Genomic DNA, 15,299 nt, shown 5'->3' with positions numbered 1-15,299 from the left:
AGTTCCGCTAATGAAGTAGAAAGCTTATATACAAAGTGATCAAACAAACACAAATCCTAACTAACTCTAATGCCAAGTCAGTAATCCGTGCACTTAGTTGTGATTGGAGGCTTGAGTGTCATTAACATTTCCACACCCCCTTCAAGCTGCAATCACCTAAAAATTGTAAACCCAGGCTTTCTGACAAGTAAACATGTTGCTGTCGTCCAAGAACTTGGTCATTAAATCTGCAAGCTGCATACTTGATTTCACATGCTCTGGTGTAATTAATCCTTCATGTATTCTTTCCCTGACATAATGGCAATCTATGTTTAGATGCTTTGTTCTTTCATGGAACACAGGATTAAGGGAAATATGTTCTGCTGCCTTGTTATCACAATAGAGCTTGATAGGTGTAGGCACTTCAACGTTCAGATCCCTGAGTAGTCTTTCCATCCAAACTATTTCACTAGATGTATAGGACATACACCAATACTCAGCTTCTGTTGAACTTTTACTAACTGTTTTTTGTTTTTTTTTCCAGGATATCAATGAGTTTCCAAGCAGTACACAGTACCCTGATAAGGACCTGCAGCTATATGTACATTATCCCCAATCAGCATCAGAAAAGGCTGATAAATTCAAGGTGCTATCAGCTGGATAGAATAAGCCTGCATTAGCAGAGTGCTTTAAGTATCTTACTACATGCAGGGCTGCCTGTAGATGAGGTATCCTGGGTTGAGTAAGAAATTAAGATAAATGTTGAATAGAATAGGAGATATCAGGTCTTGTAAGATTTAAATATAGGAGCCTCCTAATCAATCTCCTATATCTCTCTAGATCAGGTAAAAGCTCACCCTGATCAGTGGACAACTTCAGTCCTCTTGGCATTGGAAATTGAGTAGATGAGAAATTTTCCATTTTCAAATCTTTGATAATGTCAGTAATATACTTTCTTTGGTTTAACAGAATTCCTGTACTGTTTCTTGCCACCTCTAAACCTAGAAAGTACCTCATTAGCCCCAGATATTTTATGGTGAAGGTCCTGTCTAAGCTCCTCTTTATTTCTTGTATCTCTCCTTCACTGTCTCCTGTAATGATTAAATCATCTACATAGACTAAAATCACCAGAAAACTCCCCGAGTCTCCATGTTTCCTGGTGAACAAGGAATAATCCTGTTTTGACTGCTTGAAACCCAAACTCATCAAGTGTTTGGTAAGCTGGATATTCCATTGTCTGCTTGCCTGTTTGAGACCATATAATGACCTCTTTAGCTTGCAAACCTGTCCTTTAATGGCTTTGGTATACCCTTCTAGAGGCTTCATGTAAACCCCCTCATCAGTATACCCATGCAGAAAAGAATTATTTATGTCAAGCTGGTGTAATGGCCACTCTCTTATTACAGCAAGTGCCAATAAAGTCCTTACTGTAGCAAATTTAGCCACTGGTGAGAAGGTATGTTTGTAGTCTTTGTCCTTCACTTGACTATATCCCTTTGCCACAAGTCTTGCTTTAAACCTCTCAATACTGCCATCACTCTTGTGCTTGATATTATATACCCACTTTGACCCTATTGCCTTCTTGTTTGCAGGTAAGTGAGTTAATTCCCAAGTATCATTTGCTTTAAGGGCTTCTAATTCTTTAGTCATTGTCATAACCCATCTGTCATCTTTTTTAGCATCAAGAAAGGAACCAGGTTCATGTTCTTGCAGCACATTACTTAGTGTGCTTACATACCTTGGATCAAACATAGAGAGCTCATTCAACAACTGATGCTGAAAGGCCATGGAAGCAGATGTAGATGAAGTGGGTGTGAAAGGCAATTTCATGGAGCACTAATATTCCTTCAATCTGCTGGACACATGTCTGGGCCTGTCAGACTTTCTTGGAGCCTGAATAGCAGGTCTCCTTGATGCAGATTGATTAACATTATTTTGTACTTCAGTAGTAGTTGTTGTATCTTGTATAAATTGAGTATTTTGATTTTGTGTATCATTATTGGAATCAGTATTATTGTTTAGTACAATATCATGTGTAGTTGTATTTGTGTGATTTGTATCATTATTATTACTATTTGGTGGCAAATTACCATTAGTTTCAGTATTTGAAGCATTATTTTGTATATATGTATTAATAAACTGAGAAAAAAATGGATTGGCATCATTCTGACTTTGAGAAACTGCCTGAGAATTAGAAATGGTAGTTCTTTCAGATTTATATGGAAAAACTCTCTCCTGGAAATTCACATCCCTACTGACAAGAACAGTATGGGTTTCTAGATCATATAGCTTGTACCCTTTTTGGCCAAAAGGATATCCAATAAACACACATTTTCTTGCTCTCTTGGCAAACTTATCTATGTGTGTAGTTGGCATAGAAGCGTAACAAAGTGACCAAAAAATCCTCAATTCTCCATACTTGGGTTTCTCTTAAAACAACATCTCAAATGGAGTCTTCCATTTCAGTATGGGTGTGGGCATCTTATTTATCAAATAGGTAGCTGTCAAAACACAGTCTCCCCAGAATTTCAAAGGCAAATTAGCCTGTATCCTCAAAGCTCTTGCTATCTCAAGAAAATGCCTGTATTTTCTCTCAACACGGTCATTCTGTTGTGGCCTTCCAACCACAGATTTATGGTGTATGATACCCCTATCATTAAAGATAGCCTTGCATGGTCCTTGAACAAACTCAGTTCCATGGTCAGTTCTGATGATTTTAACCTTAGCATTGAACTGATTTTCTACACGTATTAAAAAATCCTTAACAAGGTGTGGCACTTGTTCCGTAGACTGTATAAGAAATGTCCAGGTGGTCCTAGTGTAATCATCAACAATGGTCAAAAAAGAAGTGGCTCTTGAATGAGCTCTAACTCTATATGGTCCCCATACATCAAGATGAATTAATGCAAAGCAAGTAGTAGCATGAGATTGACTGGTATTAAAAGGAAGTTTGTGGTGTTTGGACAAAATACAAACTTCACAACTGTGCTTATCACTTATAGGAAAATAAAAATCAGGTAAATGTCTCATCTTATCAAATGAGCTATGACCTAATCTCTGATGCATCAACATAACATCAGAAATTTGAGTACAATTATTTAACATACTAGATTGATCATTATGTCTAAGCTTAGTACTCTTAGCAAAACGAAAACAATTACAGAGACTACTTGATCTTCCTTGTTGCAATTGAGTCTTTATCAAGTAGAGATTTCCATCCCTTTTACCTTGGCCACAATGAGTTTACTTAAATGATCCTGAAACCAACACTCATTGAGATGAAAAATGAGTTTCCATTCAGAAAACTCTAATAATCTCCTTACTGATAGAAGATTCTATCTAAAATCTGGTATTAGCAACACATTATATAGTGTAATGGTGTTGGTTAAGTATACTGTACCAGTCTTATAAACTAACTCGGTACTACCATCTGGTAAACCTACCAGTATAGGTCTCCTTAGGGTCTTGATATCATGAACTAATGAGATGCATGATGTCAAATGATCTGAGGCTCCTGAATCCACTATCCAGACATCACTATGAGTGTTATTATGCTGGTGAAAAATAGGAGAGACAGAAGTTATACCTGCAAAACTGGTCGAAGGCATAGTATAAGAAGCATTTGACTGTGCAGTGTTATCAAACAAAGCTTTCATAACCTTCTGAACAACCTTATCAACCAAACCAGCCACCATATCAGCTGAACCAAAAACTTGTTGATCAGTCTGACCATGTACATTATCAACAGTATAATAATGATGTTCATCATCATCAAATGGAGTCATATCCTCATAGTCTTCATTCGCAAATCTAACAGCATTCGCATTATTAGAAGCAGGCCTTTTGTACATATTGTTACCCTTTCTGTGATAACTGTTGGAATGACCCCTGTCCCTACTAGCACTGCCAGATGCTTCTTGTCCTTGAGGTCTGCCTCTACCATATCCCCTAGCCAAATAGCATTGGAAATCAACATGCCCAAACACATTGCAGAGAGGACAAGTCTGCAGTTGATAGCATTCTGTCACCTTATGCCCCTTCTTCTGGCAATGTGAGCATTGCTTGAAAGGCTTAGAATCAGCATCAATCTTAGGCTTCTTAGCAGCAGAGTCAAGTTGTGCAGATGGATGTTTAATGCTAGCATATGCATTTCCTTCTGTCAAACCTCCCACAGAGTCACTAATTGCTTTTTGCTTTTCAACCTTTTTGCAGTAAGCCTAAAACCTTGTGGATAGGTGGCATAGGTTCCATGGTTAAGATATTGCTCTTAACATTCTCATAACTGGAATTTAGTCCCATGAGAAGCTAAATCAATTTAGACTACATTTCTCTGTCAAACAGTCTCTTCAGCAGAACACAAGTGCAGGATGTCATAGCACCACAGGTGCACTGTGGGATGGGGTCAAGAGCATCTATTGTAATACTCCGTATTTATGAGTCTTTGGGTACTCTATCGAGTAGGCCTTACTCTGTCGAGTAAGGGTAAGTTGCGTTTTAGAAAAGTTTCTGACCTGTTGGGTACTCGATCGAGTAGCTGGGATACTCGATCGAGTAAGGGGGTACTCGATCGAGTACCTTGGGTACTCGATCGAGTAGCCGGTTTACGGGGAGTTTTTCTCGGGTTTTGTTAATTATGCGATTAAGATATATAACCTTCGTCGTCATTATTCTAAACACTTTTGCAAAACCTAATTTTCTGTTTAAGAGAGAAAGCAAGTACGTTCTTAATCCTAATCGCATTGTTAGCAATTCCCGGAGTTTGGAAGGTCGGTTCTCATCGTTGGTTATACCGTTGAGATCCTTGCGTCGAGGGTAAGATCTATGTACCCTTTTTGTTGTCTTTCCTTTGATTTGGTTAAACCCTAATATAGGGATTTGGGGGTTTTTGAGTAGTATGTGATTTGGTAGCATTTGTATGTTGTATGATAGGAGGAGGTTTCATAGAGGAAGCTTTTTGATACGAAGATGAGAGACCGTCCGATAGTGTGCTTTCCGGTAGGATTTCCTACTCATATTAGTCCCATAATGGGATGATTGTTGATGTGTTGAGATTGATTGTTTGATATAATAATTGTATTGTGACGGTTGTGATTGTGATTGTGATAGTTGTCTATGGTTCTCGAGGCGTGTCCTCGGTGAGTGGGGTTACTTGCGGGAGTGGCTTCACGCCTAGTTTCACCTTCAAAACCCGCCACGAAGGATGTGCACATTAATGGACAGGGTTATCGCTCACTATGTGGAGCGGGGATTTGGTGGGTACGGCGGTCCCCTCGGCGGTGTCCAAAGGGATCGTGATTGAAATGTTTGGAATTAGTGTGGTTGTGTGTGTGATTAAGGCTGTCTGTTTATCTTATTGTTGATATATATTGAGTTGTGTGATTAGTCGACCGGTTGTTGTTTTGTAAACTGCGGTGATCCATTCGGGGATGGTGAGCGAGATATTGAGCAGGTATGAGATGAGTCTGGGATAGCCGGGATTGCCACGATATGATGATAGAAGTCTTCCGCCGTAGCTTAGTAGTTTCTTTACATTTCAGATTAGAACGATGTGATCGTTTGAGAACATGTATTATACTTTTGGTTTGGTTTTGAGAATTGTAACTCTTCACTAAGTATTTATATTTAAACGTTGTTTCTTTATTGTTTATTTGATTATCATTGCCTCGGGTGACCGAGATGGTAATGTCTTCATACCTGAGTGGTCCTGGTAAGGCACTTGGAGTATGGGGGTGTTACAAATGGTATCAGAGCGACGATCTTGAAACCTGTAACCAATGAACCTAATGAACATAGGGAGTCAATTAAAATGAACCCGGGGTAAAAGTTGTAGGAGCTAATGCAAAGGCTTGGGAGACGTCCTAAAGTCGCGAACTTGCCCTACAATTTTGAACCGGTCACATGGGGGGTGTAAGTCAAGGTTGTATGTGTTGTTTGGTTAACTTGTGTGTGAATGTGATGAAGTGTGTGTAACAGTTGGAGAAGTAGAAAGCTGAGAATATGAAAGGAAGGTTGATGATATATGTATACTTGTTGTTGGAATGAAAACATGTTGGATGTTTACAATGTGGCGTTTAATAACATGATATAATGATTTCGTGAATCGTATGAAAAGATGCGTAGCATTATATGCTTAGTTATGATACAATGTTGGTTTTATAAAGTTTTAGCATGTTAGCATATGATATAGCATGCGGGTAGCGTTTCTGAGTTAGCATGACTCGATCGAGGGGGACTGACTTGATCGGGTGGGTTTTTGACGATTTTGAGTCCAGAATCGTGTTTTTGGGCACTCGATCGAGTACCTCGGGCACTCGAGCGAGTAGGGAGTCACTCGATCGAGTAGCCTAGCTACTCGGTCGAGTATGTTAGAGATCAGAAGGTCTGTTAGGGGTCTGATGTTGGGGCACTCGATCGAGTATGGTGGGCACTCGATCGAGTAGCCCGTTACTCGATCGAGTATGTTTGGGAACTCGATCGAGTAGGGGTCTGGGCAGCGTGTTTTCTTGTTTTGAGGTTTTGGCGCGTATGTTTATATCCACCCCTTTTTCTGATATAGTTTCAAGATGCCGCCCAAGAAGACTGCTTTGTATGCGAGAGCTGAGCTTATGAACATAGATGACATCGTTAAGATGTTGGAGCATCAGGATGCTCTCACTGAGGCTTTAAAGACTGTGGGGAAAGATAAGGATAAGGATAAGGAGAAGGAGGTTGATCACTCTAAAATCAGCCTATATATAGCGAGGTTTAACCCGAAAGAGTATAAGGGAGTTGGGGAGCCTAACCTTCTTGATAGTTGGCTTAGAGAGATGGAGAACATATTAGATTTGGTTCACTGTCCTGATGAGATGAGAGTGGAACAGGCTGCGTTCTATCTGAGGGAGGCAGCTGGCAAGTGGTGGGATACAGTGAAGGTGAGTGCTAAGGAGATATATACAAACCAAGGTTTACCTGCTATACCTTGGGAGGAGTTTCGTAGGGCTGTGAGAAAGGAGTTCGTACCGGAGCATGTGAGGAGTAAGTTGAGAGAAGAGTTTGACAGTTTTAAGATGACCGCTGAGATGTCTGTGGCCGAGTACTACAGAGCGATTCAATGAGAAGTCTAGGTATGCTGAGGATATGGGTTTGAGTGAGGAGAATTTGGCGTTGAGGTTCGAGAGGGGTTGACCCTAAGATTATGGATAAGTTACCCGTGGGAATCCTTACGATGTTAAGGAAGCTTATGAGAGAGGGCCGGGAGAGCCGAGAGGTTGGTGGAGATGGCTCACGAGAGGTCAGGTGGTGAGAAAAGGAAGTCTGAGAGCGAGGGTGGTGGTCAATCTAATCACAAGAAAGGCAACCACAATCGCCCTAAGGGGTTTTCTTAAGGGTCGTGGGTTCAGATCTTTGGGGCTTCCTTTGGGCGTGGCCGTGGAAGTGTTAGTGGTAGTTGGGGAGTGACTGCTATAGGCGTGGTGGTGTAGGCCACAAGAGACATGAGTGAACAAGTGCACCGGATCTTTCCGGAGACCTGCGCAGAGATATGCGAGCAATAGACCGGGTCATGGCCAAACCGGGGAAGTCGAGTTACAGTGGAGGCAACCGCAACGGCGGTAATTCTTATCAGAAACCACCAACGAACAACAACAACAATCAAGGGTCGGTGCTAAGCCGACCACATCAGCCAAGATCTTGTCCAGGGAGGTGGACAAGACCATGGAAAGTTATTCATGATGGAGAAGAAAGCAGCTGAGGAGGATGCACACGTTATCACCGGTACTTTCCTTGTTAATGGTATTCATACCTTTGTTTTTTTTTTATTCGGGGGCTTCTCAGTCGTTTGTATCTTCAAGTCATGTAAAACGGTTGGGTTTGAGGGTATATGAGTTTGTTAGTGAGCAAGTTTTTATACCTTCGGGTGAGTCTGTATCATGTGGGAGGTTGTTTAGAGATGTATCTATGATAGTTGGGCAAGTTGATCTACCTGTAGACTTGTTAGAGTTTCCTTTTGACGGTTTTGAGATGATAGTCGGGATGGATTGGTTAGGAAAGTATAAAGCTAAGATAGAATGTCATCAAAAGAAAGTGTCTTTAAGAGGTCCTAAGGGCGTTAGTGTGTCTTATCGTGGGTTTCTAGTCAAACCCAAAGTTAAGTTGATTGCAGCTGTCACCTTGAAGTCTTATCTGAGGAAGAGATGTCTTTTGATCTTGTGCCATGTGAGAGATGACCGGATAGAGAGTCCGACAGTTGATCAGATACCAGTGGTGGGAGAGTTTGTAGATTTTTTTCCAGAGGAGATTCCGGGGTTGCCACCGAAGAGGGAGATAGATTTCACCGTTGAGTTGAAACCAGGGACGGGGCCAATCTCTAAGGCACCGTATCATATGGGTCCTAAGGAGATGGAGGAGCTTAGGAAGCAGTTGGATGATTTGATAGAGAAGGGATACATTAGACCTAGTGTATCGCCGTAGGGAGCACCAGTTCTTTTTGTAAAGAAGAAGGATGGGAGTCTGAGGTTGTGCATAGACTATAGAGAGCTGAACCGAGTGACGGTGAAGAACAAGTATCCTTTGCCAAGGATAGATGACCTGTTTGATCAGTTGAGTGGTGCATCGATCTTTTCCAAGATTGATTTGAGGTCGGGGTACCATCGGTGAAGATTAGAGAGGTGGACATACCAAAGACAACTTTCACGTCGAGGTATGGCCATTATGAGTATGTGGTGATGCCGTTTGGGTTGTCTAATGCACCGGCAGTGTTTATGGATTTGATGAACAGAATCTTCAGACAGTTCTTGGACCAGTTTGTGGTGGTATTTATCGATGACATCTTAGTCTATTCTAAGACTAAGGAGGAGCATGAGGAGCATCTGAGGATCGTGTTGCAAACTTTGAGGGAGCATGAGTTGTATGCTAAGCTGTCCAAGTGTGAGTTCTGGTTAGAGAAAGTTACTTTTCTGGGGCATGTGATCTCTAAGGAGGGAGTGGTGTGGATCCGGCGAAGATTTAGGCAAAGGACAAAGTGGGAAGCACCAAAGAATGTTCTTTGAGATTAGGAGTTTCTTGGGTTTAGCTGGATACTACAGACGGTTCGTGAAAGATTTCTCCAAGATAGCTAGACCTATGACAGCGTTGATGAGGAAAGAGAACAGGTTTCGTTGGGATGAGAGTTGTGAGACGGCGTTCCAAACATTAAAGAAGCGTTTGACCACAGCTCCTGTCTTAGCATTGCCTGAAGGGAGCGAGAACTTTGAGGTTTATACAGACGCCTCAAAGAATGGGTTGGGATGTGTGTTGATGCAGAATGGTAAAGTGATTGCCTATGCTTCTAGGCAATTGAAGCCTTATGAGGAGAACTACCCTACTCATGATCTGGAGTTGGGTGCGGTGGTGTTTGCTCTCAAGATTTGGAGACATTACCTTTGTGGAGCAATCTTTAAGGTATTTTCTGATCACAAGAGTCTCAAGTACATCTTCACTCAAAAGGAGTTGAACATGAGACAGAGGAGGTGGATGGAGTTGATTGGCGATTATGACATGGAAATCATCTACCATGAAGGGAAGGCCAATGTAGTTCTTGATGCTTTGAGTAGGAAGAGTGTACATTCTCTGTGTGCAACTCTATCTTTGATGAGGCTGAGAGATGAGGTAGCGAGGTTTGGGATACATATGATGCGAAAGGAGATGCCATGGGTGATATGACAAGATACACTTGAGTTTTATGATGACATTCGAGGTAAGCGGCGTTGGATCCTAAGATAGTTGAGTGGAGAGTCGGAGTAGAGAAAGGGACAGGTGTCCCGATTTTCTATTCATACGAGATGGTAGTTTGAGGTTCGATGGTAGGTGGTGTGTCCCTAATGATGAGGAGTTGAAAAAGACTATCATGACAGAGGCACATTGTACACCATATTCAGTACATCCAGGTGGTGACAAGCTATACAAGGATTTGAAGAAAACGTTTTGGTGGCCTGGGATGAAGAAAGAGACAGCTGAGTTTGTGTCCCGTTGTTGGACATGCCAAAGAGTTAAAGGGGAACAGCGATGACCACAGGGTAAGATTCAGTCTTTAGAGGTACCTGAGTGGAAGTGGGAATCCATTTCCATGGATTTTATTGTGGGTTTGCCAAAGAGTCAACAAGGTAACAACATGATTTGGGTAATAGTGGATCGACTGACCAAGTCAGCTCACTTTGTTCCAATGAAAGATGCATGGACTAAGGCACAATTGGCTATGGCCTATCGAAAGAACGTGCTTAAGTTACATGGAGTCCCTAAGGACATCGTGTCTGACAGAGATGCGAGATTTATATCAAGGTTTTGGAAAGAGTTGCGAAAATCGTTGGGAACAACTTTGAAGATGAGTCAAAGATTTCATCCTGCGACAGACAGACATGATGAGAGAACAATCAAGACTCTTGAGGATATGTTGCGAGCCTGTGTGATGGATTTCGGTGGTAGCTGGGAACAGACGTTGGACTTGATAGAATTTTCTTACAATAACAGCTATCACACTAGTATTGGTATGGCACCGTTTGAGGCTTTGTATGGGAGGCGATGTAGGAGTCCAATCTGTTGGGACGATAGTCTTGAGGCAAAGTGGTTTTAGGATCGAGAGATGGTGCATGAGATGGTGGAACAGTTAAGATGATCGGGGAATGGATGAGAGCAAACGGGATAGGCAAAAGAGTTATGCGATCTACATCGCAGTGGGACATAGAGTTTCAAGTTGGGGACAAGGGTTACATTGAAAGTGTCTCCTATGCGTGGGGTTATGAGATTTGGGAAGAAAGGCAAGCTAATTCAGAAGTTTATAGGGCCTTATGAGATCTTAGAGCGGGTTGGGGAAGTTGCATATCGTCTGGCTTTACCAGCTGCGTTAGAAAGAGTGCATAATGTGTTTCATGTATCGCAGATGCGGAAGTATGTGAGTGACCCGTCACATGTGTTAGAGGCAGAGAGCTTAGAGCTAGATGAGTCCTTATCATATCTTGAGGTGCCTAAGCAGATTCTTGACCGAAAGGTTAGGAAGACTAGGAGTGGCGAGACAGTTTTGCTTAAGATCCTTTGGTCTAACCACGAGACTGAGGAAGCTACATGGGAGCCAGAGGAAGCTATGAAAGAGCGTTACCCTTTTCTTTTTGATCAGGTATGTGTGGTTACGGGGACGTAACCTTGTTTCTTTTAGGGGGGTAGGAGATGATCGCGAACAGTTTTTAAGAGTTTTACACCCTTTTTGTATGTTGTGTCGGCATGTTTGTCGGGATGAGTTGGGTTAGTAACATGTTTTATGTTGAATTTTGTTTTGGTTGTTGAATCGGGAGTGTTATGGGAGTACCTTTGCTTAGTAGTGGTTTGAACTTCGGGGACGAAGTTCTTTTTAAGGAGGGAAGACTGTAATACTCCGTATTTATGAGTCTTTGGGTACTCTATCGAGTAGGCCTTACTCTGTCGAGTAAGGGTAAGTTGCGTTTAGAAAAGTTTCGACTGTTGGGTACTCGATCGAGTAGGCCGGGATACTCGATCGAGTAAGGGGGTACTCGATCGAGTACCTTGGGTACTCGATCGAGTAGCCGGTTTCTGAGGAGTTTTTCTCGGGTTTTGTTAATTATGCGATTAAGATATATAACCTTCGTCGTCATTATTCTAAACACTTTTGCAAAACCTAATTTTCTGTTTAAGAGAGAAAGCAAGTACGTTCTTAATCCTAATCGCATTGTTAGCAATTCCCGGAGTTTGGAAGGTCGGTTCTCATCGTTGGTTATACCGTTGAGATCCTTGCGTCGAGGGTAAGATCTATGTACCCTTTTTGTTGTCTTTCCTTTGATTTGGTTAAACCCTAATATAGGGATTTGGGGGTTTTTGAGTAGTATGTGATTTGGTAGCATTTGTATGTTGTATGATAGGAGGAGGTTTCATAGAGGAAGCTTTTTGATACAAAGCCGATGAGAGACCGTCTGATAGTGTGCTTTCCAGGTAGGATTTCCTACTCAGTATTAGTCCCATAATGGGATGATTGTTGATGTGTTAAGATTGATTGTTTGACATAGTAATTGTATTGTGACGGTTGTGATTGTGATTGTGATTGTTGTCTATGGTTCTCGAGGCGTGTCCTCGGCTGAGTGGGGTCACTTGCGGGAGTGGCTTCACGCCCTAGTTTCGCCTTCTGTGGAACCCGCCACAGAAAGGATGTGCACATTAATGGACAGGGTTATCGCTCACTATGTGGAGCGGGGATTTGGTGGGTACGGCTGCGGTCCCCCACTAGCAGGGCTGGTCCAGTGGACAGTTAGTGATTGAAATGTTTGGAATTAGTGTGGTTGTGTGTGTGACAGTTAAGCTGTCTTTTTATCTTATTGTTGATATATATTGAGTTGTGTGATTAGTACTGACCCCGGTTGTTGTTTTGTAAACCTGCGGTGATCCATTCGGGGATGGTGAGCAGATATTGAGCGGTATGAGATGAGTCGGGATAGGCAGGATTGCCACGATATGATGATAGAAGTCTTCCGCTGTAGCTTAGTAGTTTCTTTACATTTCAGTTAGAATAGTAAACAGTCAGTTTGAGAACATGTATTATACTTTTGGTTTGGTTTTGAGAATTGTAACCCTTCACTAAGTATTTATATTTAAACGTTGTTTCTTTATTGTTTATTTGATTATCATTGCCTCGGGTGACCGAGATGGTAATGTCTTCATACCTGAGTGGTCCTGGTAAGGCACTTGGAGTATGGGAGTGTTACATCTATATCTTCCCAAGTTCTTTTGAGACGACTATAATAGTCAACAACAATGGTGTTGTCCTGAGAAATGTCACCTAGGTCCTTCTTGAGCTGATACAACTCAAGAGTATTAATCTACCATATAATTCAGGCAATTCTCCCCAAAGTTGTTTAGAAGTCTTAACATATGTAAAATTTTCACGAAGATTTTGATCCATAGAATGCAAGATGCACTGCCTAACAATGAGATCAACACGTTTCTAGTGTTCTCGTTTCTGTACAGGTGAATCAGGTATAGCACAAGTTCCAGTAATAAAACTGTCCTTGTTTTTCGCCATTAGAGCAAGCATTACTTCACGTTTCCAATTCATGAAATCACTTCCATTAAAGAGAACATCAACAATATTGTTCGTATGTTGATCAGCAGGAGTAATGTAAAGCGGATCATCATATAAAGCATAATGTGCATTATTTGCAACCGGATTATCAGGAGAAGCAGAGTTCGGCATGATTAAGCAAGTAATGTAAACAAATGATCAATTTGAGTGAATATGATGAGAATTTGAACAAAGAATTATGAATTTGAACAAATTGATAGTGTAATTCGAACAATTTGAGAAGAAAAACAACACAATTATGAACTTCGAGAGAAGTATGAAGAAAGAATTGTGAATTTCGAAAGAATTATGCAGAAAAACTCACAAACGCGATGATTCTAAACTTCGACAGAAGTATGCAGAAGAGATTCTGAAATTCGATGGAATTATGCAGAAAAACTCACACGAATTGAGATAATTTTGAACGAATTGATGATTGCGGAAGCATAGCACGATGTTTGGATCGTCTTCTGCGCGAATGATACCATGTAAAATCTTCCTAAGGATCAACCTCCATGGATGAGCTTGGAAGCTTCTTGAGGAAGAAAACAGAGGTAAATAAAAGCAGATTTTTATTGATGATATTTTTATGTTTTAATGTGATAAATTAGTTCTGCTAATGGAGTAGAAAGCTTATATACAAAGTGATCAAACAAACACAAATCCTAACTAACTCTAATGCCAAGTCAGCAATCCGTGCACTTAATTAGTTGTGATTGGCTGCTTGAGTGTCATTAACATTTCCACACAGGTACAATTATGGAGGTATGGTATCCTTGAATTCAGTTTGTTATTGAAAACAACGACAAAACCTTTATCCTAAGAGGGTTTGCAGGTTTGTTAAAGCGCCTTGAAGAGTTTTAGGTCCGTTGCTATGCATTTAAGGCCATTGAAATGTAACAATAATTTTGAAAATGCTCTTTCATTTGGTATTCGTGAATGTCAAGATATCACCCATTTCTAATTATACTATTATATTGATGATTGACCTTCAAAGTAGCCTTATTTTTTCCTGTCACTTGGGAACGAGTGATGAAATTTGCCTTAGAAAAAAACTAAGCTAAGGAAGTAGCGCTTCATAAAACTAAACTGAGAAAACAATGCTTCATAAGTGGTGATAACCAGGTAGGCTTTTGTCCTAAAATTAGTTTGATGGAAATCTGGGAAAGTAAACCCAACTCCATGTATACAGAACCTGGGGAAGTAAACCCAACTCCATGTATACAGAACCTGGGGAAGTAAACCCAACTCCAAGTATCCAAAACATGGGAAGTAAGGCTATGAGCCTAGGATGGAAAAAGGAAAAGATGGTGTAGCCATGTGTACGTAATTTAGTAGAGGTTCTAGGTAGCATACATTTGGCGTCGTTATTGTCACTTGCTTGTGTCTAGAGGCACTGGGTAATGTAGCCGCTGTCAATTTCTTATGCTACTACGGGCAGAATATTTTCTGTAGCTCAAAGTCAAAACGTTAGTTTAGAATAGTATATATATTATCTTACTCCTTATTGCCTGCTGCATTAACTTTAAATCACGTATATATAGTCAGCCATGTTTCATATAATCATTGTGCATGTGCAGGAGAAGGGAAAGAGAGGAGCTGGGATTATTAATGGGATATGTTATCGTCATTTGTGTGCCAGTTATCTTGTTGTTCCTAATCATAGCTTTAGCTGCTTATCTAATTGGAAGTGATCGAGGTAGAAGTTTAACAGCTCGAACTCAATCGTATGGACCTAATTCACCATGCACCACCCTTCCAAGGTCCGCCAACATCTGTTGGGAAGGTCTAGCCGTCCGAATAAAAAGTACAATTTTATGCACATGTAAATGTTCAAATTCGATGTAAAAGATGGATGAAAAATATGGCCAAAGATGTTTTTGCTAGGTAACAGTTGCTACTCCTTGATTGGGTTGAGGGGTTTATTTGCATTTTGTAGTATGCTATTTATTATATAATCAAGTGTAATTTCTTCTGTTTTTCTAAATAAGCAACGCATATTAGGGAATGTAGATCTCCAAAAACTTTGGAAGTTTACCAATAGCAATATTAGAAAAAAGCAGGACCCAGAAAATAGAGATCAATTAGATGCTCGTCACATGTGCATTAACGAAAATAATGAAGAACTGTTGCTATACTTTGATCAATACGTAATATACACATCACAAAAAAGCATATCTAGGAATCCAAATTGCGCCGATTTAAAATTTTTGGGGTATTACGCGTGCAGTACCCTAAGATTTTT

The 15,299-nt window shown here is 40.9% G+C and overlaps 1 protein-coding gene across 1 annotated transcript; it reads right to left on the bottom strand.

Moving 5' to 3' along the window:
• Positions 1-2,409: 2,409 nt before the first annotated feature.
• On the bottom strand, positions 2,410-13,186 carry LOC141617200 (uncharacterized). Its single transcript, XM_074434383.1, has 5 exons — positions 12,959-13,186; positions 12,699-12,788; positions 3,375-4,196; positions 3,207-3,236; positions 2,410-3,036 (listed from the first exon to the last, which is right to left on the bottom strand). The coding sequence occupies exons 1-5, from the start codon at positions 13,184-13,186 to the stop codon at positions 2,410-2,412; spliced, it is 1,797 nt and encodes a 598-aa protein (XP_074290484.1).
• Between the last annotated feature and the right edge of the window lie 2,113 nt (positions 13,187-15,299).

The sequence above is a fragment of the Silene latifolia genome, chromosome X (assembly GCF_048544455.1).
Source record: "Silene latifolia isolate original U9 population chromosome X, ASM4854445v1, whole genome shotgun sequence".
NCBI lineage: Eukaryota > Viridiplantae > Streptophyta > Magnoliopsida > Caryophyllales > Caryophyllaceae > Silene > Silene latifolia.
The sequence above is the reverse complement of the archived record's forward strand: the minus strand, read 5'-3'. Positions and strand labels throughout refer to the sequence as shown.

Coding starts and splice junctions, on each gene's coding strand:
- LOC141617200 (XM_074434383.1), bottom strand. CDS start 13,186: ATGCCGAACTCTGCTTCTCCTGATAATCCGGTTGCAAATAATGCACAT. Junction 4,197..12,698: donor GAACTTGGGAAGATATAGAT/GTAACACTCCCA, acceptor ACAAGGTTTTAG/GCTTACTGCAAAAAGGTTGA. Junction 3,037..3,206: donor GTAAACTCATTGTGGCCAAG/GTAAAAGGGATG, acceptor TTGATGCATCAG/AGATTAGGTCATAGCTCATT.